At 41.5% G+C, this 26,047-nt stretch overlaps 1 protein-coding gene across 6 annotated transcripts in view; it reads left to right on the forward strand.

Annotated features, from left to right (window-relative positions):
* Nucleotides 1-26,047, forward strand: part of MCTP1 (multiple C2 and transmembrane domain containing 1) — a gene marked incomplete at its 3' end in the record, with an annotated part of 198,899 nt that overhangs the window by 168,930 nt on the left and 3,922 nt on the right. For all 6 annotated transcript variants that reach the window (XM_081212354.1, XM_081212355.1, XM_081212356.1 and 3 more), the window contains 3 exons: nucleotides 4,644-4,697; nucleotides 24,335-24,444; nucleotides 25,675-25,784. In XM_081212354.1, coding sequence (XP_081068480.1) covers nucleotides 4,644-4,697; nucleotides 24,335-24,444; nucleotides 25,675-25,784 — 274 coding nt within the window. The remainder of the gene's footprint in view (nucleotides 1-4,643; nucleotides 4,698-24,334; nucleotides 24,445-25,674; nucleotides 25,785-26,047) is intronic.

Consider the following 26,047-nt stretch of genomic DNA (forward strand, 5'->3'; position numbering starts at 1 on the left):
TTCAATTCCTTTTGTTTGATTTGCTCATTGCAAACAGCTGAAAGTCTGTAAATTTTTATAATAAACCTGATTTGCAACGGGAGTTGAATAATTTCAATTACAACTGTATGAAGGTGCAATTTATAAATATTTAAGTGAAATAAATAAATCTTGGCTACATGGGTGGGGGGGTCAGACAAAGGCCTGAGTCTCATCTGGAACCTTTTAACTATAGGAGGGTTACCAGTGACCTGTAAAGAACAAATCCTTCAATTGCAAATACCTGATTCAGGAAAATAACTCAGAGACCCAATGGTGTTGGTTCAACACTCTATGTATCTTACTGAATATAAACTGGATGAACTTCTGTCTCCTTCCAACCAGTGAAGGCTGGTCTATTAAGGCAAATGGGATGCTGCCCCGTCAACTTCAGTCTGCCTTCAGCCAGCTCACACTTGCCATTATAACCAGTTCAGGGTGGGGAGCTTCATCCCTCTTATTCTCACACAGTGAAGATGAGGATGGGGACAAAGCTAGAATTCGTTGGTTCTGCCTGTCAATTGGACCTGGCTCCACCCACTGTTGGGTTTCCTGCCTTCCATCCTCCCTGTTCCAATGGGCATCAGTCACTAACTATATAATTACATGATTTCAATGTATTCTGCATATTTCAATTGCAATTATATCTGCTATGTTGGGATGGATATGGGCATCTAAGCAACTTATGTGTCATGTTGTCTGCTGCCTATTTCTGTTGCATTTGTTATGTGTATACTATGATGCTTGCATTCTGGCAGGAGGAAATGATATATGGTCTGAATGCTGTCATACAAATAATTCTGTCTTGCTTTTTTGTCAATAAATACCTTGCAAAGCAGAAAGGGAAGAGGGTTCTTGAGCCATATTGTGTAATTTATGGCTAAACAGTAAGCACAATAAAGAAACTCGTGTGTAATATGTGAGACCATCTTATGTGTGCTCTTAAGTGTCATCTATATTCGTATAATAATCATGGATCAGCACCAGGAATTAGGTTCTTTCAATATCTTCCACTGCTATGTGTCATATACATCTGTGACAAGTGACATTACAGAAGGTCATGTCACTTTTAACTGCTTGCATTAGAGCTTTCTGATTTCCCCGGTGCCTTTCCTTTGTTTGATTAATAATGCTGGATTTCAAGCAAGGTTGCAGACAGCAAAATTTAAAGCACAGATTCTGAAGCAATGTTAAGCATTTCCCCCCCTACATAAACCTTAAGTAAAATACTGTTTCCTTAATGCTTGCCCTATAATATTTTTTTCGACTATTTAGATGCTATGCCATCCAAAGGTCTGAGAAGGAACAGCAGTGCCTTATAAAGCAAAGCTGAAATGATCCTAAATAACTACAGAATAAATGCAGTTGAAATGTATATGCTGTGGAATAAACTTTCTCTCCAACAAGTCGGCTGCATTACTTGCACTGCCCCCAATAACACATGAGTTATTTGAACAGAAAGATAGAACCAAAGACAGAGGATGGAGGGAGTGTTGTTCTCTCACCCCTGAGAACCACACTTTGGTTCCTACAACACCTTCAGGTGATCCTTTGAATTGACAGTGAAAATGAAACATTGATGGCCTGCTCCAGCACAAACAGCAGAAGCTACATTAACACTCATATTTTTGGCACTACTCCTCTGCTCTTTTCAACTTATAAGGATAAAAGGAAGTATTGCTGTTTAGTGGGAAAGCATTGCTAGGAAAGGGATGGGGGGGCTTAAAAAAAAACCAAGTAAAAATAATGGTCTCTAAAAAGTATTTGTATAAGTTCTTCACACAACTCGATAGACTTCCAAACTGCAGTTCACATAGAAACCTAGCATACAGTGGTGCCCCGCAAGACGAATGCCTCGCAAGACGGAAAACTCGCTAGACGAAAGAGTTTTCCGTTTTGGAGGTGCTTCGCAAAACGAATTTCCTATGGGCTTGCTTCGCAAGACGACAATGTCTTGCGAGTTCCTGCGGGGGTTTTTTCCTCCCCCCCTTTTTCTAAGCCGCTAAGCTGCTTATCAGCTGATCCGATCAGCAGATAAACCGCTAAAAGCCGCTAATAGCGCTAATCCGCTAATCCGTCAATGGGCTTGCTTCGCAAGACGAAAAAACCGCTAGACGAAGAGAATCACAGAACGGATTCTTTTCGTCTTGTGAGGCACCACTGTATAAGGGCTTCAGTAGCGTGTGGTCAGTGGACTAGGGGGACTAGGCTAGTCCCCTCAATGTTCCCCTGGCACTTCCTTCCCAAAGCCTGGGAAGTTTCTGTCTGGTTTAGAGAGGAAGATGTGATGCCTCTGGCCTGAACTGTTCCCCTATGGAAAATTTCACTGCATGCTGCTGAAGGGCTTCTTCCTTACTTTCTCCATGACTTGTTCATGAATTCCATTTCCTGTTAAGGACAAGCCAGAAATATATTTTCTGATTCTAGCAAGACCTTCCCATCACCACTTATGCCCTTCCACTTCTCAGCAATATGGGGAGAGAGATGGCTGGGAAAGAGAAACTGAAAGGATAGAGGCAGGCGTGCTTCATTTAGTTTTTTTAGCTTTCATCAAGAGTAGTTGGGAGGAAATGAACAAGGTTACCTACACCCGCAGTATTATCAAGGAAAGGGTAAAAAGACCAAATAGATTTTCAATGAGAGTTTGCTCATCACAAATAATGACCAACTTGGGATGGAGATTATTCATTGCCACAATTTATTTCTAAAAGGGGAAATACTTCTTTCCATCGACTGCCCCTTCTCTAGCCTACACTGTGTATATCCATTCTCTTACAAGCCTTAGCAGTCACCTCCCCCCCCCCAGCTATTTAATAGGGATAACTACTCACAAAGACTAGTCAGCTTAATAGGCAAACTTCTCTATCATCGAATCACATAGATAGCCCTGTTCATAATCTGTTCTGAGAAAATGGCTAGGATTAATCTCATGTGTAGAAACAACCTATGGTACAGATTTTCCTGAATCTTATACCGAGGTAGTAGTTACTTTGAATATTTCTAAAAAGCCTTCTTACACATAGAATTTAAGAAACCAGGGTATTTTATACGGTTATTGTTAGTAGTAGTATTTATTCATCTTTGTATCACAGGTCCATATCAGATATATCTATGCCGTGCATAATATTTCAATTGGAAACCAAAACAGTGAAAACAAAACAATTTTGAGGCGAAATACATTAAAGAAATAACCCTAGCCTTCTGCATACACTGTATTGTTCATGTGAGAGTGTTGTTAACCCCCACCTTAAATCTAAACTGTTACAAGGGTTAAGCATGCAAAGGCTTTTGGTATATATTGGCTGTTAATACATATATCAGAAGTCATGATAAGTCATAAAACAAGCCATAGAGAATTTCTGGTTTGCACATTCCCCAGCCCTCCATTCGTCTCCCCATTTCCTACAAGCAGGAGGATGTGTTTTGGCTCTTTCACTTCCCTTTTGATCAACTACAGCATGTTACTTAGTTCAGACTTGGAATTGTGCTAAAATTTTACTATGGTAGCTTCCAGTAGCTACGGTTCGAAGATTGTTTGAAATAACCATATTAATCTTAACCGCAGTTTGTTCGTCTTGATACTATGGCAAAGCACAGTTAAGTAAAACCAAATGCAGCAGTTTCTGGATAAGCAGGGGGAGGGAAGAAGGGAAGTGAATGAGCCTGATGCTCACTGCAGCTTGTTGCCACAACAGACCGTCAGTCATGGCCATATGGCCATAGTGTGATCATGCAAAATATGGTTGCAAACTGTCTAGTAACTGCAGTAATACTATAAATAATACAGTGTCAACATGCAAATAGTGTCCTGTTAGGTGAAGGTCGCAATCTTTCAGTGGTTGAAAAAAATCTACTGTTTCTTCAATTCCATTTCTATGCTTCTCAATGTGTGCCTTTTGTATATCTTAGTGTTCTAGCACTCAGTTAAGGAGTCCTTGTCCTTGGACTCTTTACCTCCAGGGACCACCTTTTACTTTGTTTTTGGTCTGCTATATATACAGTCGTACAGCTTGCTTTTTACAATGATAAGTTAGTTTCCACCCAATCATTGCAAATCTCCTTTCAGTTCAAGGATCAATTGCTTGGCAGGGCTATGAGAGTCCTGGAAAGGAGATCACAGCTGCTTCACTCCTTTCTGGTTGCTTTGCTCTAGGGCTGTGCTGACCTAAGCCATAGTTTGCCTTAGTGTGCCATCAAAATCCTAGTTTTGGCTCTAACCATGAGCCATAACGAAGGTTTGTCCTATATAGGTTACTGCTAATGGTTTGTCCCGGAGAACTATACCACAAATCTGGGTTCAAATGACATGCTAAACCAAACTATGACTTAGCTGAGTGGCAAACAGCAGCAAAGTGACGAGTGCAGACTCGGCGTGCACATTCATAATGAGCCATGCTTTTTTCTTAACATAGCATTCAAATCAGGGCACCATCTTGATGGGATTGTATACAGGACAAAGCTTTTCAGAGTATTACCATAGTTTGAATCTGTAGGTTAAATTTTCCTATTGTGCATTTATTTGGAAATATTTAATAAAGATTTCCAACCACGAAAGGCTTAATGATTTGGCAGAACAAAACACTACCTTGTTGACTCATGACAACTACTCCTGTTTGTGTCTGCAGGTAGTGGAGGACATGCTAGAGGACGAGGAAGAAGAGGATGACAGAGATGACAAGGTAATTATCTTTCCTAGCACTTGGGTACCTGGGGATAGGAGAATTTAGACATGACACTGTTCTTGCAGACAGTTAAAAAGGAGCTGAAGTGTTTTTAGTCCAGAAAATTGGACAGAGCTGTTTATCATCCTAACAATGCCAGTGTATATTGTAGGAAGGGAAAGAGGACTATAAATCCTCCCTTTTTTGTCCAGAGCTGGGTCAATTTTTCCCCCCTCCTACCAGGAACAAAAATAATTCAGCTTCTCTGGAACTTGATAGCTGTTGTGAAGATAACTGCAGTGACAACTGTTTTTGAAGGACAAAAATTTGTCCTGTCTTGAGTATTACAAATAGGGCTGTACTTACTTGTGGGAAGAAATGTTGTAAAAATAGAAAAGCCACACTGTTTGAAGGTGGTCTATTGCCATCTATAATTTTCTGAGAATTACTTGGCAGAAGAATGTTTGGTGCGTGTTTCACTCCGTATGATATTTAAATAATCACAATTCTCATGGGCCTCTTACAGATGGATTTGGGATTGGTGTTGTGCAGCCCAGCATCAACCTAAGGGACTATGGTAGTTCTTTTAGCTCTTGAGAATGTTGCTCAGTTCCCAGGTTGCTGGTCAGGTCGAGGATTTGCCACCACAGTAAATAACAGCTAGTTTCTACAGGTTATTGAAGCAAGCAATAGGACTGCATGGTTGTCCCTAGAGGGGAGGGAAGAGGCACAGAGAGGAAATTAGAATGACCTTGTAAGAGTGAAGCAATGGCATTAGTTGGCAGGACTGGTTTGTGGGGAAGTAAAAGTACAGCAAGATAAATGTTTTGTTGTGTTTTAAGTTTTGAAATGAGGGTATTTATAGAGAAAAGTATTCAGATTCTTTTAAAGCACTTCACGTTAAGTACAGAAAACATTGACCTTTACAAACGTTCTTGTACTTCTGTTGTAATAAAGCACTGACTTTTTTTAAGGCTAGAGAAAGAAAGAAAAAGTATCTTAATTTATGCCCTTGACCTTTGTTGCTAGTAGAGATGTACAGTTCTGTACCGCTATAAGAATTCGTAGGCTGGCAGCTACTAAACATTTCAAGTGTCAGAAAATTCACTGTGATTAGTTAGCCCTTTGAACAATTAAGGTCTGTGTTTTGAAAGATGAAAATTTGGACTATTTCCTTATTATCTTAACATTCAAGAGACAGAGATAGCATTCCCCCCCCCATACACATTTAAATCATTTTGCTAGAAGCTGCAATCATGAAATAACGTCATACCTAAATTTTCTTTGTGCAAAGCCACGTGTGCTTTCTTTCAGTACTACATAGTGTGTATATGTCTGGCAACAGAATATGTGATTTATTGTGAAGGTCAGCCATGTAGATGTAGTGAGCTTGTATATTAACTCAAAAGCATTTCTCCTCTGATAAACGTAGGTCTGCTATCCATTTGTGAGTATTTTCCTCCTCTTGTTCATATTTCATTATAATTATAGCATATTATATGGGAATGTCCAGTAATTTTTGTATCCATAGAAATAGCTTCAACACCTGCAAAATGTATACACATAAGTACTTCTAATATACCCTTTGTTTAAATAAATCTTAGCTACTTAGTAATTAAGGAATTGACCTATTCTTTTTGTTACTGAGTAATCAAGAAAAGTATTTTATTGTCTTGTATAAATTACTTAACAAGCAAACCATACTAAGCTAAAAATAGCATACTATCGGGAACGGTATTTGGCAGTCTGAACCCAACAAAATGGTTCCAAAATACTTCTTGAATATAACTACTCAAGCCATGAATATATGAATTCAGTGCTATTTATTCTTATGGGAAAACATTTAGACTGAATATTCACAACATAATGTTCATAAGTGTCTGGGTTTATGTAACACTATAGTTAGATGCAAATAATGTACACAGGATTATTTTGCAAAGCATTCCTAGAGACTAGACACTGTATTTTTAGAAGAGAACCTTTACATTTGCAGAATTTTAGAAGGATTAGTTTTAGTTCTCCTCCATACCCTAAACTAGACTTGTATTGCATGGATAATTGTGTATAATACACAACAAGAGTGAATTCACACATTTTAACGGTGTGTATAATACAGTTTTGAGAGAAAACAAATGTAAATTCTTCAGTGTTGATTGATGCTGACCTCTAGCTCTCATTACTTTTCTGTTTTCTCATTTGGTAAAATAGCAAAGTGAGGTCAGTGGGTCCCCTTATAGAATAAAAGTCAAAAGATTAATAAATGTGCCAAAGCCTCACTTTAATTGAAGCTGAAGCATATGTTGCAAGCATATAAAATATGTCCCAGATGTTTGACCATGCCAAGTAACTTAGTTTTCCCCGATTACCACAAGGCAACTATTAGTCCAGTAACCTTTGGACTTGGGGGTAAATAGGGTATTACATGGCAGACAACAAGAGCACCTGTTTTCCATTCAATAAAGACCTTTGGCAAGCTTTGCCTAAACTGCGCCATATGTTTTCACTTAGCAGATAGTTGGGTGATTATGAAAAGTGTCTTTCCTCAGAACTGGTATAGATATTTGCCTCTTACTCAAAATGAATGGATAACTCCTTGACTACTTCTAGAAAGCCTGTGTGGGCACTCCCTGCAATAGGTTTTTAGATGAAAAGGGTTTTCTCTCTGACGGCCCCAAATAAACTGTAGATTCATGAGCAGAATAATTAACCTTTCTGTGATATATGTTTGTTAGTAGCCTATGAGGAGCTTTTAAGTGGCTGGAGAAGGGTAGTTCTGATAAATAATCTTGCCCACTCAAATATTACTTCAGTACTGATCACATTACATTGTTCTGACTTGCTCTTCCACTGATGTTCAAGTCATGTGCCATGTAACACTCTTATCTTGTTTGCTGCTATCCTGTTTAAAACATTCTAAATATTACAGTTGAATATTCAGTTGGTTAAATTCAAATCAGTGGGTGATAACCAGTGTCAGTCATACTCAGAGTAGATCCATGGAAATAAATTGAGTTAAGTCTGTTCATTTTGACAGGCCTACTCTGAGTATTACTAACATTGGATATAACACAATAGGTAAAACACAGTACTGCTAGACTAAGCCCCAAATGTTGCAGAATTCCAATTTCCTACATATGTAGCTACCGCTTATTCTGCAAATTCCTCTCTCTGACCACCTATTCCAGCTGTGCCTGCATCTTGAACTAAGGGGTGTGATCAGCTCTGCTAGTGTTTAGTCAGACAGTCAAATAACTCCAGATCACCTCATCAACGTAAGAATACCCACCTGCCTTGTGTGATGGCAAAGGCCATCACCTATTTGATGCCCGCTGGTTGGCTCTGGAATCCTTCAGAAAGGACGGGATGAAAAAATCAGATACAATAAAAGATAACAGAAAAATTGTTTGGTTTCCACAACCCCTTGGTCCAAACAAGCTACTCTTATAACTTTGACTTTCCCAATATGTACTTAAATTGGTGCTGGTTTTACTTGGGACAGTCAGGAATTAATGATGCCCATCTTCAAAGCCATGTCTCTTCACAAATTTTACAACTCTGTTTCTAGGGGCTGTCACTCAAATTAAAAATGTCTTGTTTCTTGTGTTAAATGCAGAATTAGCCATATTAACATTTTCTTCAAAGTGTTAATAACTAAAAGACACTCTAAGCATCACTTTTGAAAGCAGCCTTGATCTATCATAATGCAGCAATCGTTCCTGATCTCACATTAAGGCAATTGACATCAAAAGCAGCACTGTATGGTTCTGAATTAACTTGCAGTAGCCATTCTGAGTTCAGCATTGAGAGATCACATTTGGACTTGTGTTAGTCTCTCTGGGACTGTGGGTTTGGAAACTATTGAATACATTACTCTGATTCTTGCAAGGAGCTTTTTCTCTCTCGTCAAATATAATATACATAACAGTGATCAATTTATTGAGTATTCCAAGTATAACGCAAGTCATATTGAAGGCAGTTCTTAACTTTATTAACTGTTTAGGAACATAAACTAAATTAGATTTCTCTCTTTACTAAAATGCCCCTGGATTTAGGGAACTTGTTACTTAAATGTATAGATAAACGTTCTAAGAATGGGTTTACAAAATAACACAATGGAAATATATTTGCTGGGAATTTCTGAATCTAATGAGGTTATGTAATTATTTATTATAGAATTAAACATTTTAATTACTGTATGTCCAAGCTCTGGACAAGGACTTTTAAAACTATAGCCCTGGAGTATTAAAGAGAATATTAAAAATGAACTGCTTGTTAAAAATAATGCTCTGCCCATCTCTAGTCACGATAATGCTTCCTTAACACACACACACACACACACACACACACACACACACACACGGTTAGCGCCAAGTTTGCCCTTGCTTGCTTTCTTTCCCATCAATTGCATTCTGACATTTTTGCCAAAGGTACACATTTCCCACAATTTCAGATGTCCACTTATGTCCTTAGTTGGCACTTAAGTTCCATATTCCAAGTAATCAACTTTCTGATATATAAGCACAGTGGCTTAGTTTGAATGTGATGCTAACCCAAATTATGGTCTAGCACAAGAATGCAAGCATGTAGAGAGATCACTGCCATTTTGACAGTTCCCCTCTGATAGTTTTGCTGCCATGCTGAACTAAGCCATGGTTTGGTTTGGGGTGAAAAGAAGTCCTTCTGTGGAATGTATTTGTTCATACCTCCTAGGAACCTTCCACTAACCAGCTCCACCCATTATATCAGAGTTTCTGGCTTGCAGATGGGCCTGAGTTTATACAGGCACACCTTGCGCTTTACAGATATTGCTCTTTATGAGGGCACGGGTGCAGCTGTGGGCAGCTCAGCTGCTTCCAGGGAAAGGAAGCCTCCTGCTGCCATCGCCCCTCTTCTGACCTGGCTAGGGCTAGAGCTTGGTTCTCCCCCTGCAGCCAGCAAGCCTGGCTTAATATACTATACTATAGTGTAAACATAACTTTTATATGCACTGGGAAAGTTTTAAAAAATGGTGCGACTCACTTTATTGCGATACTTGTTTTATTGCGGTCGTCTGGAACCAAACCCGGCATATCTCCGAGGTATGCCTGTACATTTTTCTTTTCGGAAATTAGCCATTGGCTATATAGGTGTAATTCATGCTGGTGAACAACCAAGATGTTAGAACTAATGGCCATGAAGATTAATGGGAAAGGAAAATTAGATCTGGTCTTGAGAATTTTCCTTCTGTGAAGTTTTATTTGTTTAACTGTGCTATATTCTTTGGCTTTCTTACTCTTCCAAATAGGGTCATATACTGGAAGATTAGTAATAACTGCTTCCATGCAAGCTAATTCTGTGGTGGTTCTGCATTGTGGAAAAAAGTGTGTTCTGGTTATTCTTGGAAGCTACATATCTCATGACATTTTAACTGGCAGGGACTAATTTAATTTGTTTGAGTGTAGTATTTTTTTAAAAATGGTGCAACTCTGATTCCATAACGTTAATCGCTCTGCCTAATAAATGGTGAGTGCCAACAGGATTGAAGCTCATTTGAGACCACAGACAAACAAGAGGGCAAAACCATTGAGGACTGAGTACGTTCAATAGCCACAGAATATTAGAATGGCAGCAAGGAACTTCAGAAATGGTTCTGTGACCAGCTAGGGCAGAATGGTGGAATACCTTCCTTGGTGTGAACGTCTGTTTAAAATCCTCAACAAGAGCATTCCTTTTAGCAAGGAGGATACAGTGCGACATCTTGTTGTACATCCCACTTGTTTCCTGCCTGTTTTTCTGCAAAAATATTTGTGTTGACATAAGTTGTTTTGTCACTATACACCTGAGAAAGAAAAAAAAGGGGGTAATACCTTCTTAAAATGTTAGTGTTGGTTTGACTTGGGGTCAAAATGTGCAGCAAGAAGAGCAGGTTTTTAAAAAACATGCTCATATATAAATATTTTCAAGGATGGATTATCAATGGCGCAGTTGCTGATGTTTTCAAGGGGCCCCAGGATCTGACTTTACTTTTTTTAAAAAAAGAAGTTAGGCAGCCCTCTCAGAAAGAAACTTAGGAGGCAGGCAGGTTCAGTCAGCCTCACTCCTTCCACCATTCTGCCTTTTTAGCCAAGGAGTTTCTAATTAATCAGATTAGTTTGTAATTCCTTTGTTTGGGATATGACACTTTCAGCAACTTCCACATTCTATATACAAGCAAGCACTATAGCCACCAAGGGAGGAAAGAAGTCGTTCCTCTGTGTTCCTTCAACCACCTGCTGCCCCCAGAACCGGGAATGTGCAATTGCAAGTGGATTTAGAATAATTGAAGTAGGGGGCAGAACTTTTACATGTATGCTCATATCTTCCGGTCCCAGTTCAAATTAAGTGAAGGGAGTTCACTCATCTCTACCCAAAATGGCCTTGCTTACCATCAGTGGTATCTGCAAGACCTGGCAAGATGCTTTATGTGCATTTTCGAGGTGGTATATTTTTTTTTAAGAGTATCAATATGCGTGGAGATAAATTACAACACTATTTCAGTTTCTATATTTTGTAGTGGCTATTTCCATTCACTACTCAGCATTGTGGAAGTTACTCAAGAAGATACCTAATTCATATATTAATACTTCATTGGAATAATCAACAATTCTTTCTTTTTGAACAAATCAGTATAGTGTGTATGCTTACACATTTCTTTGGGGTGCATCATTCCCACTATTCTTCTGACACTCATTCTTCTAAATATATACATTTAGAATATGAGCTATCTAGCCCTCTTGTATGGCTGGAGCACTTTTGTGAATAAGTAGGTTACATTTCTTAATCTTTTCAAGGGTTTTTCTTTTTAAGAGACTTTCCTTTTCAGCGTCGCACCCTCCCCCACAAGTACATTTCTTCTGCTTTTGCCCTGTGGAAAGAAATTAGAACTGTGATTTGGTATGCTAAATTACCTGTACTAAAAACTGTAATTTGCAATATTAAGTCATCACTGTCATAGTTTTAGAGTTCTTTCCTCTTAAATCAACCAGCCCTAATTACTTTTTTATTATTAAAGATGTTCATAGTGGCAATGAAGCTAGCTGAAAGTGTTAGTAACAGTAAAGTGTATTGCCCACTTAAACCTATTCCAAACAAATTGTATCCTTTTTTGCATTATAAGCCCATAATTTCAGTTTAAGCATTTCCCCCCCCCTCTTTTATCCTTTACCTTTCTAATGGTATCCAAGCATTATAATCTGATATCATGACATTGCATCAAGTTGGAGGGGTTAGTTAGACATTGGTATGTGTATTGAGCTCAGGATAATGCTATATAATGTATACGAATATGCAAAGCTTTTAATTCTACTTGGTGATTTCCAGCAATCCCCTCTATTGGCTGCATCACACTTAAAACTGTTTTTGAGCGTAGGGGGATCCTCTGAAATGAGAGGATTGCTGAAAATTTCGTTCCTTGCCACTTGTGTGTGGAGGCTCTTTCTGCTAGCCCAAAACCACCCTTGGATACTACTAGAGCTGGACAAATATTTCAGTTTTAGTTTCTCCTAGCTTCTCACTTTTCAAGTTCAGTTCACCTTTCCACAGCAGTCTGCAATAAAGAGGGGTTCTCATGAAAAGTCAGCCACTTTAGTGTCTATTTCTCCTAACTTACACCTCTTTGTATGCAATTTGCCTAATGTGAACATTTTTGCAAAGCATTTTTGACTAATGTAATGCATTTCTGTATGTTATTTTCACTATTATATGCATGCTTTTACCCTAGTATATGCATTTTCGTTGCACGGTACCTGGCTGTAGAACTGCATTGAATAACTCAGAAAGGGGCGAATTTTGAAGTATGTCTATGTTTCAGTTTGCGTATCGTTTTGCAAAATGCAAATTAGGCAAGTTCGCTTTACATGGGGGATTTCTACCCCTTCTGCAGATACAACCTGTTAGGAATGGGCCTGAGTGAGGAAGTTCCCAATTGTTCCTACCATGTTTCTTGTTCTTGGTTAGAACAACTCAAGGAGCAGTTGAAGGTCCCACGTAGCCTCTGCCTCTGCTACACTAGCTATAACAATCAGCACTCCTCCCTTAAGACAGAAGCAGTTATTCTGTGTGCCTAAACAAATGGTAGCTTTATCCATGATAGCATTACATTCTGTGTTTTTGGTGCTGCTTTTCTAATTCTTATTCTCCATTTAATAGACTGCCTATTTGTAAGATTTGTTTAATGCTTCTAAACATAGCTTCAGTGTGTTCTAGCCTTCCCCCCTCCTCCCCCTTCTTCTTTGGGCTCCTTTTGTATTTAGCTCATTCCTTCTCATGCTTGTGATCTGTGTCCTTATTCCAGGCAGGGCAAACCCCTGTATTTTCTAGTCTACTGAGATCCCATTCCTGCCAAAGGAAAGGAAGAAAGAGAGGACTATTTTCCTTGTATCTCCCTTTTCTTCTATGAAAAATCTTGCAACAAAGAATACGGCTCCTTTTCCCTGTAGTGTGAAGAGATTTCAGACAAAACACTTAACCTGCATCCAATCAGGATTTGCTGCCTCTGGTTGCCAAGGGAACTTCTTTATATTCACATCATTTTAGCATAACTCAATGACTACAGTTATTTGCGGTGACTTGGTGGGAAAGCACTGCGCGTTGGTGACTTTTCCAGTGTTTTCTCTAGTGTTTTGGGTAAGCCTTGCTGGAGAATATCCATTATTTCTCTGTAACACATAGCTAACAGAAAATGGCCATTGTAAGGAAATGATATAATACACACACAAGTGAAACATGCACAGGAATATTGCCCATTGTCCAGAATATATAGTGAAAGTTGTTATTCATTGCATATTTGGTGAAGGATCAGTTTTCTAAAACCTAGTTCACCTTGAAGCTTTTTGCAGCAGCGACGAAACAATTCCTGAATCTATCCCATCTGTGGTGGGGAAGACCAAAAAGGAATGTTGCCTGTGTAATGTCAGAGATCAGTATCTGCCTCTGTTCTGAGTCATAATGAAAGTCAGTAGTGCTCTGTACAATACATATAGATAATGCATGAATATATCCAGTGGAAATCTGGTAGCCTTCCATATTAACTTCAGTATAATATGTTGTGGTTGTGTATTGAGTATTGAGTATTCCTTCTGAATCTCACCTGGTACATTTCGGAGAATAAGCATGTAGACTGCAGAATATATTTATATTTATTTTTCAGGTGTGGCTTTGTTAATAATTGTTAAACTTCATCCAAAGTTGGCTAATGGGCAGAGAGAGAACTCTCTCCTGCCCAGTCTACAGTGCCATTGATCCTCATCCAAACAGCCCAAAAATCATATTAAGACCTCCAGCTGCCCTTGCTGCCTTTGTCAGCAGCTAGAAAAGACATTTATTAGGTATATGGCAAGCTAGTGCCATTAATTTTCTTTGTGTAGCTAGTTAAGAGCCCATTAAATTTCACAGGTAAAGGGAATACAGAACATGCCCTGAATTCATCTCTTTGTGGGAATGAATAGGCTGTGTATATAAATGGAAAAACGTGTTGCGTAAAATTATATGGGTCTCTGCTCATGAACAGATTTCAGATCATATTCTATTTAGGCTAAAATTGTGCATCTTACATCCCAAGGGCTTGTTCACACATTCCTGTTAACTGTTTGATAACTGCAGCAATGACTTGTATGAGTGTATGAACCAGCAGAGAGTTAGATACAATTTTAACATTACTAGAAATGTTGAGCTGAAGCATTTAGCTGCTAGTCATTCCTTGTAATCAAGTTACTAAGCTGATGCTGCAACAGAATAACATGGTTGCCCCAATGAAAACTGTTCAGGTAATGTGCCTGCATCTGTGAATCAGCCCTAAATGTCTGGAATCTGACAAAATGTCTGTAGCCATCTAATCTTCAGCAAACCTGCAAGCATCTTAGGGGTGTGTGTTAATAAAGTTGAAGCAAGCTACTAGGCTTGAGAAGAACAGATACACACACACACACACACACACACACACACACACACACATTCTTTTGAGGGATGGGGGAGAGAAAGTGCAGGAGGCTGAATATGTTCTGTCTTCCACTCCTGTTCCAAGGATCATAAAAATTTCACAACCCTCCCCCGCCCCGTTTACTTAGCATTGCTGTGCCCTAGATCTGACAATATATACCTCCAGTAGCTATAATGAAATCCATGGAAAGGAGGCACAAAGAATCGGGGGGGGGGGGGAGGAAGACATCAAATGATGGCAGCTTTTATTCCCTGCTGTTGAACTGAAAATGGGTAGATAGTTTGCAACCAAGGCTGGGGGGGAAAGCATTTAAACTTTATTTACAAGACAATAAATAATACAAAACCTACCTGACAAATACTGGAGATGAGTGCTGTCATTGAATTCTTATATTGTAGCTGGTGATATTTTCTTTGAGACTCACTGAAATGAGCCATAAGTACTATTTCGGGGAGGAAAATGTTTTTACAGAGGCCCAAACAGTGCCATTGTTGCAGAAACATTGTGTGTTAGATGTGCAGTCAAATTGCTTGCCTTTATCCCATTTACGTGATGTATTAACTCCTCCGTTTATACACGGGGATATCAAATTTGTAGATTCAGACATTGTAGAGCTGCACATCTTTGTCCTGGCCTTTGTCTGATCCACCTTGCAAGGATTGTTGCCCCAGATAGTTTACTCTGAGATCTAAATAGTGACGCGTTTAAAACACACAATAAGAGCTTAGTTTGGAACAAGGATTTCACCTCAAATCTTAGCCTCCATGCCAGCATTAGCAAGATGTGATTTGTGGGGGTCCCAGCCTGAGGACGTTCATGCCCCTTGCTAGGAGATTCCTGCATTGTAGGGGATTGGACCATAGCTGTCAACTTTCAGATTGAAAATAAGAGATCAGCAGCCTCACCTGTCCCGAGGACAGTCTAGGGGATATCTAACAATCTGGGATAGCAGTGGGAAGCAGCAGGAAACGGCGCTGGAATAAGGAAATTTCCCACACACAAAAAAGGGAAGGTTGACAGCTATGGGTTGGACTAGATGGCCCTTGGGTCCCTTCCAGCTCTAAGATTCTGTGATTCTATGAAATGCCAGTCTATGTGCTACAAGAACTTTTAAAAATATTTGCATGACAATGCTGCTAGAATTTTCTTAAATTCAGATGGAGCTGACTGAAGTGTCATATCACATTAAGGAAAGTAAACTGTATTCCATTTCCAAAGACTTAATTTTCAGACATATTACTCCCTCCAATATTGAACTCTGGTAGAGAGCAAACAGGATAGGAGGCAAAAGGGGAACCACTGAGAAACAGGTGAGATGTACCGGTATTTACATACTTGGATGAACTTGTATGGTGAAGTCTGGAAGATTTTGGTTTTTTTAAATGCAACAGGGAGAAAAAGCACACATGCCTAAAACAATTCATTGGGGGGTGGGGAGTAGTTTGGTGTGTTTGAGACACAGCTTAAAATGTGCTAGAGGGCACACGAGTGACTTTTTGGAGCCCGAAACAGGAGCAGTCTGGATGTAGTTGGACAGCAGCTCCTGTTAATCTGTGGCATGGACCACATGGGTTGACAGGGGCTGGAGTCCCAATGATTTCTGGGGCGCCACAGGTTCCGGACCCGTGTGTTAGGATGTGAGGATGCACTGCAAGATTTTAGGCTACAGATTACCAGGGAGCAAGCCCATTGAACATAGCTGAATTTACTTCTGAGTAAAGCTATATAAAGTAAAGCTGTATAAAGTTGTGTTCTTTACTGCGTAATCTCAGATGCCATTTTTCAGACCCTTTTAACCATAGGATTCTTTCAGAATTAGAATAAACAAGTAAGGACTTAATCCTTGCAGCAAGATTTTGCATCTTCATAAACATGGCATTTAGAATATATCCTGCTCCCTTCTTACAGATTCAGAAGACTGAGATCTCTGGTTGTTTACATTTCTGATTGTTTTTTTCAGAGTTCTGTAGTTCCCATGGCTACAAAAGCCATTTCAAGAACTCATAGATTCCGAAGCCATGCTGATAGAATTCTGCAAATTCTGTTTCCACTGCCCCTCCACAGAAATTCTGCCTCTGGTGTGTTTTCAACATGCCTCTGGGACTAGATCTTCAAATCAAACCCTGAATTAAATGTTTCCAAACAGAAGTAACACTTCATTCAGCTATCATGACGTTATGTGCAGGCTAGAAATATGCATCTGACTATAACAACAGGTCCTCCAGCTCTCAGTGACATATGTCACTCTCTGGAATGCTCTGTGTCTGAAAAAACGGCCTAGAACTTTGTGAACTATCTGGTGCGGCAGGCCAAATTCTGTCATTAAGGGGGGAAAGAGCCTGCACTAGATGGTTTTGGTTTCTTTCAGCAGGTAGCCTTTCTGTAAAATCACAAACTGCTTTTGAAAACTTTCCTCCATTTCATAAGCAGTTTGCCGTATGGAGAGTCTACCCCAGCCAGCCAATTAGGAGCCCTGCTTGGCCTCCCAGAGGAGAGGGCAAAAGTAAATAATGTGCATCACTTTTTGTTCTTGCCTTTTTAATACATTAAGATGTTTTGAGGGGAAATCATGACCTGCTGATTTATTTATGAGTAACCGAAACGGCAGAAGATTTTTCAGAATCTTGACAAAACACCCATCTTGAAAATTGTACGTATTGGATTTAGAAATATTTGGGTAGTATGTGGAATCAACAAGGTCTATATATTTTATTCTGCTATGTAGCATATTATACCACCTTATAAAAGTTACTGCAGAGTAGTTAAAGGAACAAATTTTTACACCCCCACCCCCACTGAATCCCTTTTGATTTTTGTGAATTCCAGACAAGCAACAAGATTAACCTGACAACTCTAATACTTAATTCCAATCTGCTCCCCTGTAAAAACAAACAAAAAAACCCCTTGCTTTTGTTAAACTAACCACACACAAACATACAATGGAAATTAAATAGCTGTAAAACTGTTGTTTGCACTTTTACCCAGTATTTAAAAGACAATTATTTCCAGAAAGTTGGCACTTGTAATCATACAGATGATAAAATTGATTCCAGTTACAGTCCATCTTTGTTTGGACAGGAAATACCAGTAGTGTTTGAAAAATGGATTATTAAGGACTTTTGGTTCGCTGAAGGTGGCTCACACAGCAGCGTACTAGGAAAAAGTGTAGCGTTTCTCCTGCCCAGATTATTTTCTCTGCAAATCTTTGGAACAGGAAATAAAAAACAGCTAATGGTTCATGGGGCATGTGGAATTAGTTTAAGCAAACCTCAACCCTTCTCCTTCTGGCTGCCTCCTCTTTCCTATGCTGTTTTGTCTATGCTTGCCTCAGAATATGTCAACAAATTTCCTTTAAGCTCCAAAGAGGAGTGAGCAGTGGGAATGCAGGGAGTATAGTGGTCCTTTCCATTAAGGGGGAAAATTTAGAACAGATGTGCATTCAAGAAGGTACAAGTTGGTCTTGTTAAAATATTTGTAAAGAAAAATAGCTTCAGGATCTTCCAAATAAATCTCTATTGAGCTCTAGAGATATAAGAAAGGGGTATGGTTTTTGTTATTCTGATAGCATTCTTTCCACACAATACTTGATGATGAATCAAGATACACTTAGATCTGGGAATCTAAACTGAAGAGGCATAAGTAGGAACAGAAAACAGTTGTGACTTGAGGCTGGATTATTGTTTACTTAGTAGTTAATGAACAGAATAATTGTTTCATGGTTCTCTTATATCATCAAATTTGCTGGAAAGAATGCTGCAGCAGCAAAATGACTAATTAAAATAAAATCCTATATATCCTAGAGGTCTACAGCTTTGGATACAACTACACAACCATGCTTACTATATGTAGGATTCCTGGATGAGGTTTTCCCTTAGGAGATAAACACTTAGGAAATATCAGGGTATAGTTTGATGTATGTTATCCAAGTGGCATAGATCATTAAGAACAGGGTTTGGGGGCTAATATTTTCACAGGGACAAGGGAAACACAGTGACCCTTGCAAAGTGTTTTTAAAAAAACGCATTGTCATTTCTAAGCATGAATGGCATCCAAATGTATATTGAATCATTACAATTAGTTCAGTAATATTTGGGTACTTAAATGCTACCTGATGATTCATTCTTCCAATTCAATTTCTAAAGAAGAATGGTGCAAAAAAAATGAAGCCAATATTATTTAAATAAACTATTACGTATTAGACCTTAAGACATATTGAAACAGAACAGAACTTTTCTTTTTTTGTAATGTAGCTTTTATTAATTTTCATATTTAAACTGTTTAACAAGGTTGCATTGAGATTAATCTTTGTTTACAGTAGAGCATATGGCGTGAAACAATTACTTAAAAATAAAAATAAAACAACAATAAACATTCAGATAAACTTTTCTGAATATATTAACAAAGTTGTGGCAAAGTGTATATACCAAAATTATTACGGTTACTACAGAGAACATAACTTTTATGATACTCCTTGCAGTTTGGTCTTGTCATGTCATCGGTCTCTGACCATTTTTAAAGTTTGCATGTTGTTGTGTGTTTAAAACATGCTGTGCATTTATAAAGCTTTTATCATCCCAACTAATGATTTGGCTCCATGTTTTGGACATAGAATTTTGAAGTTGGGGAAGAAAGAGAGAGGAACAGGAGGAGCTCAAGCTTCTCCTCCCAAAACCTTATCCAATCCTGCTCATGACATCCATGAGCCTTTAACAAATATTAATATGTTTTAGGCTTCATTGGAATGCCAGTTGATATAGTAAGGCATATAGTAATAATAATAATAATAATAATAATAATAATTTATTATTTGTACCCCGCCCATCTGGCTGGGCCTCCCCAGCCACTCTGGGCGGCTTCCACAGAAACCAAAAAACACTAAAATATCATACATTAAAAGCTTCCCTGAATAGGGCCGCCTTAAGATGTTTTCTGAATGTCAGGTAGTTGTCCATCACCTTGACATCCGATGGGAGGGCATTCCACAGGGCGGGCGCCACCACCGAAAAGGCCCTCTGCCTGGTTCCCTGTAGCTTCGCTTCTCGCAATGAGGGAACCGCCAGAAGGCCCTCGGCGCTGGACCTCAGTGTCCGGGCAGAACGATGGGGGTGGAGACGCTCCTTCAGGTATACTGGGCCGAAGCCGTTTAGGGCTTTAAAGGTCAACACCAACACTTTGAATTGTGCTCGGAAACGTACTGGGAGCCAATGTAGGTCTTTCAAGACCGGTGTTATGTGGTCTCGGCGGCCGCCCCCAGTCACCAGTCTAGCTGCCGCATTCTGGATTAGCTGTAGTTTCCGAGTCACCTTCAAAGGTAGCCCCACGTAGAGCGCATTGCAGTAGTCCAAGCGGGAGATAACTAGAGCATGCACCACTCTGGCCAGACAGTCAGCGGGCAGGTAGGGTCTCAGCCTGCGTACCAGGTGGAGTTGGTAGACAGCTGCCCTGGATACAGAAGTGACCTGTGCCTCCATGGACAGCTGTGAGTCCAAAATGACTCCCAGGCTACGCACCTGGTCCTTCAGGGGCACAGTTACCCCATTCAGGACCAGGGAGTCCTCCACACCTGCCCGCCTCCTGTCCCCCAAAAACAGTACTTCTGTCTTGTCAGGATTCAACCTCAATCCATTAGCCGCCATCCATCCTCCAACCGCCTCCAGGCACTCACACAGGACCTTCACCGCCTTCACTGGTTCTGATTTGAAAGAAAGGTAGAGCTGGGTATCATCCGCATACTGATGAACACCCAGCCCAAACCCCCTGATGATCTCTCCCAGCGGCTTCATATAGATGTTAAAAAGCATGGGGGAGAGGACGGAACCCTGAGGCACCCCACAAGTGAGGGCCCAAGGGTCTGAACACTCATCCCCCACCACCACTTTCTGAACACGGCCCAGGAGAAAGGAGCGAAACCACTGTATAACAGTGCCCCCAGCTCCCAACCCCTCTAGACGGTCCAGAAGGATGTTATGGTCGATTGTATCAAAGGCCGCTGAGAGATCCAGCAGAACTAGGAAACAACTCTCACCTTTGTCCCTAGCTCGCCGGAGATCATCAACCAGTGCGACCAAGGCAGTTTCAGTCCCATGATGAGGCCTGAACCCTGATTGGAAGGGATCCAAATGGTCCGCATCCTCCAGGCGTGCCTGGAGTTGTTCAGCAACCACACGCTCAATCACCTTGCCCAAGAATGGAAGATTTGAGACTGGGCGATAATTGGCCATACTGGCCGGGTCTAAAGATGGTTTTTTAAGAAGCGGTTTAATGACCGCCTCTTTCAGCGGATCTGGGAATGTTCCCTCACAGAGGGAAGCATTCACCACCCCGCAGAGCCCATCGCCCAGTCCTTCCTGGCTAGCTTTTATAAGCCAGGATGGGCAAGGATCAAGGAGACAGGTGGTTGGTTTCACTCGTCCAAGCAGCCTGTCCACATCCTCGGGGGTAACGGATTGAAATTGATTCCATGCAACTTGACCAGACAGGGCTCTAGCACTCTCCCGCCCCAGCCCTGCTCCCACGGTGGTGTCTAGCTCCTTCCGAATATGAGTGATTTTATCTGCAAAAAACTTTGCAAAATCGTTGCAGGAGATCTTGGGGTCTTTACAAGGCCCCGATGGTAAAGGTGGTTCCGTTAAATTGCGGACCACCTGAAAGAGTCTCCTGCTACTATTTTCTGCAGATGCAATAGAGGCGGTGAAGAAAGTCTTCTTCGCCGTCGCTATCGCCACTTGGTAGGCTCGACGTTGAGCTCTAACCTGTGTCCGGTCAGATTCGGAGTGAGTTTTCTGCCACCGACGCTCTAGCCGTCTCAACGATTGTTTCATCGCCCTCAGCTCCGAAGAAAACCACGGGGCTGTCCGGGCTCCATGCAATCGGAGAGGGCGCTTCGGAGCCAGACAGTCGATAGCCCTGGTTAACTCCGCATTCCAGCGGGCCACCAGGGAATCAGCTGAAAGGCCATCAACATGGGATAAAGCATCCCCTACCACTCTCTGGAAACCATTTGGATCCATTAAGTGGCGGGGGCGGACCATCCGAATTGGTCCCACCTCCCTGCAGAGGGGAAGGGTCGCGGAGAAGTCCAGTTGCACCAGGAAGTGATCTGACCATGGCACTTCTTTGGTTTCATTTTTACTTAGTGTCAGATCACCCACGTCGCTAGAGGTGAATACCAGGTCTAAGGCATGTCCATGACTATGAGTTGGGCCCAACTTATTCAGGGACAGCCCCATGGAGGCCATGCTTTCCACGAAGTCCCGAGCGGCCCCTTGTAAGGTCGTGTCGGCGTGGATGTTAAAATCCCCTAGGACGACCAGGCTAGGTGTCTCCAGGAGAACATCCGCCACGACCTGAAGCAGCTCGGGCAGGGAATCCTTGGTGCAGCGGGGAGGTCGGTACACCAAAAGGAATCCTGTACTGCCCCTATTGCCCAACTTCCAGAACATGCACTCAGAGAACTGGGTCTTCCCAATAGGACGCCTGGTGCAGACTAATGACTTCCTAAAAATCACTGCAACCCCCCCTCCCCGCCCACATGACCTGGGTTGCTGTGCGTAAGAGAAACCTGGTGGGCAAGCGGCAGCAAGGACGGGCCCATCTGTCTCATTCAACCAGGTCTCTGTCACACAAGCCAGGTCAAATCCTCCATCCACAATCAGGTCGTGGATGGCAGTGGTTTTATTCACCATTGACCTGGCATTACACAGCAACACCTTCAGGTTATGTGGGTTTCCCCTGTTGATTCCAGTATCCATCTGGTCAAGGCCAGACCCGGAGGCAGGGATAGTCTTCAAACAACGACTAAACCTGCCTCCTCGGTAATGACATGGTCTGGTCTTAGCGTAACTCCGCCTCCTGCCCATGATCACCGAGATCGGATGTCCCAGTGCTTCCCCCCCTGTGGAACTTGTCCCAGCCATCGTGTTGGCTGGGGCCTCACTCCCAGGCAGCCCTGATCCCGCCCCTTAAAAACAAAACACAAACTATACAGAACCAATAAAACAACAGAAAACAAAAACAGAACAATTACACTAAAATTAATCCCCAACCAAATATCCATTACACCCACCCACCCCCAGCAAGAGAAAAAAGGAAAAAAAGAAATACAAATTTAAATTGCCACCGACTGCTTGAGGACATTTTAAAACACATTGGAACAGGGAAGCAATTGCAGAGCACTTCCCAGCTTCCCCAAAAGTTTGTTCCAAATAAGGGCCTGGGCCACGCCCCCAGGGCCAGTTGGAGAAGGCCCTGGAAGGGAGCAGGCCCTGCAGTCCTCACCCAGCCGATGGTCCGAGGCTTCCCTGCAGCAGGAGTCCCTTTATAGCTGGGAGAAAGGGCCTGGGCCACGCTCCCTGGGCCAGTTGGAAAAGGCCCTGGAAGGGAGCAGGCCCTGCAGTCCTCACCCAGCCGATGGTCCGAGGCTTCCCTGCAGCAGGAGTCCCTTTATAGCCGGGAGAAAGGGCCTGGGCCACGCCCCCTGGGCCAGTTGGAAAAGGCCCTGGAAAGGAGCAGGCCCTGCAGTCCTCACCCAGCCGATGGTCCGAGGCTTCCCTGCAGCAGGAGTCCCTTTATAGCCGGGAGAAAGGGCCTGGGCCACGCCCCCTGGGCCAGTTGGAGAAGGCCCTGGAAGGGAGCAGGCCCTGCAGTCCTCACCCAGCCGATGGTCCGAGGCTTCCCTGCAGCAGGAGTCCCTTTATAGCCGGGAGAAAGGGCCTGGGCCACGCCCTCTGGGCCAGTTGGAGAAGGCCCTGGAAGGGAGCAGGCCCTGCAGTCCTCACCCAGCCGATGGTCCGAGGCTTCCCTGCAGCAGGAGTCCCTTTATAGCCGGGAGAAAGGGCCTGGGCCACGCCCCCTGGGCCAGTTGGAGAAGGCCCTGGAAGGGAGCAGGCCCTGCAGTCCTCACCCAGCCGATGGTAAGGTCAATGGCAAAAGTCAATTAGTCTCATTAGTCTTCGTTTGCCAAATCAGTCATTTTGTACCATGAGTCCACATTCTAGTTTATTGGCCAATTATGTTTTGCCCATTTGACATCATGGCAAACCATGTTTTGTCTGCACTGAGCCATTGTGTATCAAGTACTGAAGTTAATTTATCTCCAAAATGTGTACTTTTACTTCCCTATGATTAAGAACAACATACCACCACTCTTTTCTAATACAGTGGGGGAAAGGCACAGAAACATTGCCAAACCCTGGAAAATTGAAGTGCTTGTCCTTAGAATCCAGGTGTGTCTGGTTTCTTACTTCACCAAAGAAGCTTTTATTATCTTGAAATGTAGATATACTCCTGTCAGCAGCAGAAAATGCATTTCAGAAATGTGAGCTGGTAATATACTGATACTTATCTCTTACCAAAGTGCACAGGATATGAAATTGGCATCCTGAACATATAATAATAATAATAATAATAAACCAAGTTGCTGAATTATTGGAACATATATCTAAGAAACTGATATAGTGACAGATGAAGGTAGCCACTATTGTGTACTCGTTTTATATGCCCTCTGTGCACACAGTTCAAAGTACAGGAAAATAACCAATTCCACAATGTGTGTGTGATACGCACGCACACACACACACACACATACAGACAATTTTAATGGTGGCTTCCATGTGTTTCTAGGGAAAACTGTAATAATTCCAGTATGACCAGCAAAGCTTGCCTTTGATTGCTGATTTGGCCTCTTTCTCATAATCCTTAGGACAGTGAAAAGAAAGGATTTATGAATAAGCTCTATGCCATCCAGGAAGTGTGTGTCAGTGTCCAGAACATCCTTGATGAAGTGGCTTCCTTTGGAGAAAGAATAAAGAAGTGAGTGTTGACACACTGGTGCTCAGTTTCTCTCAGATGGTGTTCACATGCCTGTGTTTCCCCAAGGAAGTTGTGAAATGTTACCTGTTTTAATTTAGACAAAAACATTGTTATGATGTACATTGCAAAATAACATTATACATGTTTTGCCGCTGTTTGTAATTTTTATTGGGATTTTACAAAAAATATGTAGTACAGAACAGAAATAGCAGTGCATCTCTGAAGGAAGAAATAATTATGAGTCATAGTTCATAGGCTTAACACTTCGTGACAAGAGATACCATGCAGATGGCCAAGCTGCCCCTGACACTCTTGAGAATAACTGGTACTCTGTATCATCCTGCCAAATGGCAAGAGCACATTAGGTGCTGATGTGGGGCAAACAGGTTATTTGTATGGGCTCTTGGGCAACCTCAGCGCAAGAGCCTGAGAAGATGGGGTGGGTAGAATCAAAAGGATTTCAGAGACTTACACCCATTCCTAAAGAACTCACTTGAAAGCAACACTGACTGATTTCAATGAAAATGGGTGTGTTTAAAAATCAGAGCCTTGTGCAAGGGCAGCTGGTTGTGTTTTGTCTCTCCTGCCTCTCCCACGGCACCGCCATCAGCACCTGTTTGGGGCAGGATCTCACCAAGCTCTGAGCGGTGAGAAGTTTTAGGGGTTCCTATGTGCGCCCTGTGTTGTTTTTATTGGAATGAAGGTAACTGGAGACTTCTGGCATGTATGTGAAATCAGGTTTATTTATACAGAAACAGCATAAGATGGAAGGTTCACTCATCCTACTCTGCCATTGGTTCTTAGGGGACTCCTGCATTTCAGACTCTGTTCCAAGGCTACAAGTCTACTGTTGTCTTTCAGATGGAGAGGTTCCTTGAGGAGATGACCTCTAACTGGGGAAGCAGGGGGAAGAAAGACACAGCAAGATCACCTCTACTTCACCATCTCTTTAGTTATGCAAAGGGACATTTTCTCAACTAAAGGGAATCTGCCAGGCTAAATTTGTCCAATCAGTCTGACCTCTTCAGTAGTCTCTCTTTCTGTAGAATACAACCTTGCAACTATTTTTAAAAACCGAAGGGTCCCAGAGTATTTTATTCCCCTTCCTCATTTCATTTCATTACAATACAATACCATGTTCGATTTGGCAGTGTGTCAAATTGCTAAGAAGTTGATAGGAAGGGATGGGAGGAGACAACATGCCTTACTTCTGTTAATTTTTTCATTCAGTACATTCAATTGGACTGTTCCGTTCTTGAGCTGGCTGGCAATCGTTGCCCTCTGTGTGTTCACAGTCATCCTGTATTTCACTCCACTGAGATACATTGTCCTTGTCTGGGGTAAGTAAAGCCTTTCTTTCCCCTCCAAACCTGTCTATGCCACATAGAACAAACTGTTTATAAGGGATGAGTTATATTGTCAGTAGTTTTCTGTATTTATGATCATGAAGCTACTACATGATGGAAACAGACAGGTTAGTTAGAAATCACAACTGTGTAAAGATTTAGACTCACCTGCAAAACACATTTTTCTTGCCCAGCATCTTAGACTTAATCATGCTATAAACATGTATCCATGAGGATTCTTCATATATCAAACTGTA

Source organism: Podarcis bocagei (genome assembly GCF_964188305.1).
Source record: "Podarcis bocagei genome assembly, chromosome: 11".
Classification (NCBI taxonomy): Eukaryota; Metazoa; Chordata; class Lepidosauria; order Squamata; family Lacertidae; genus Podarcis; species Podarcis bocagei.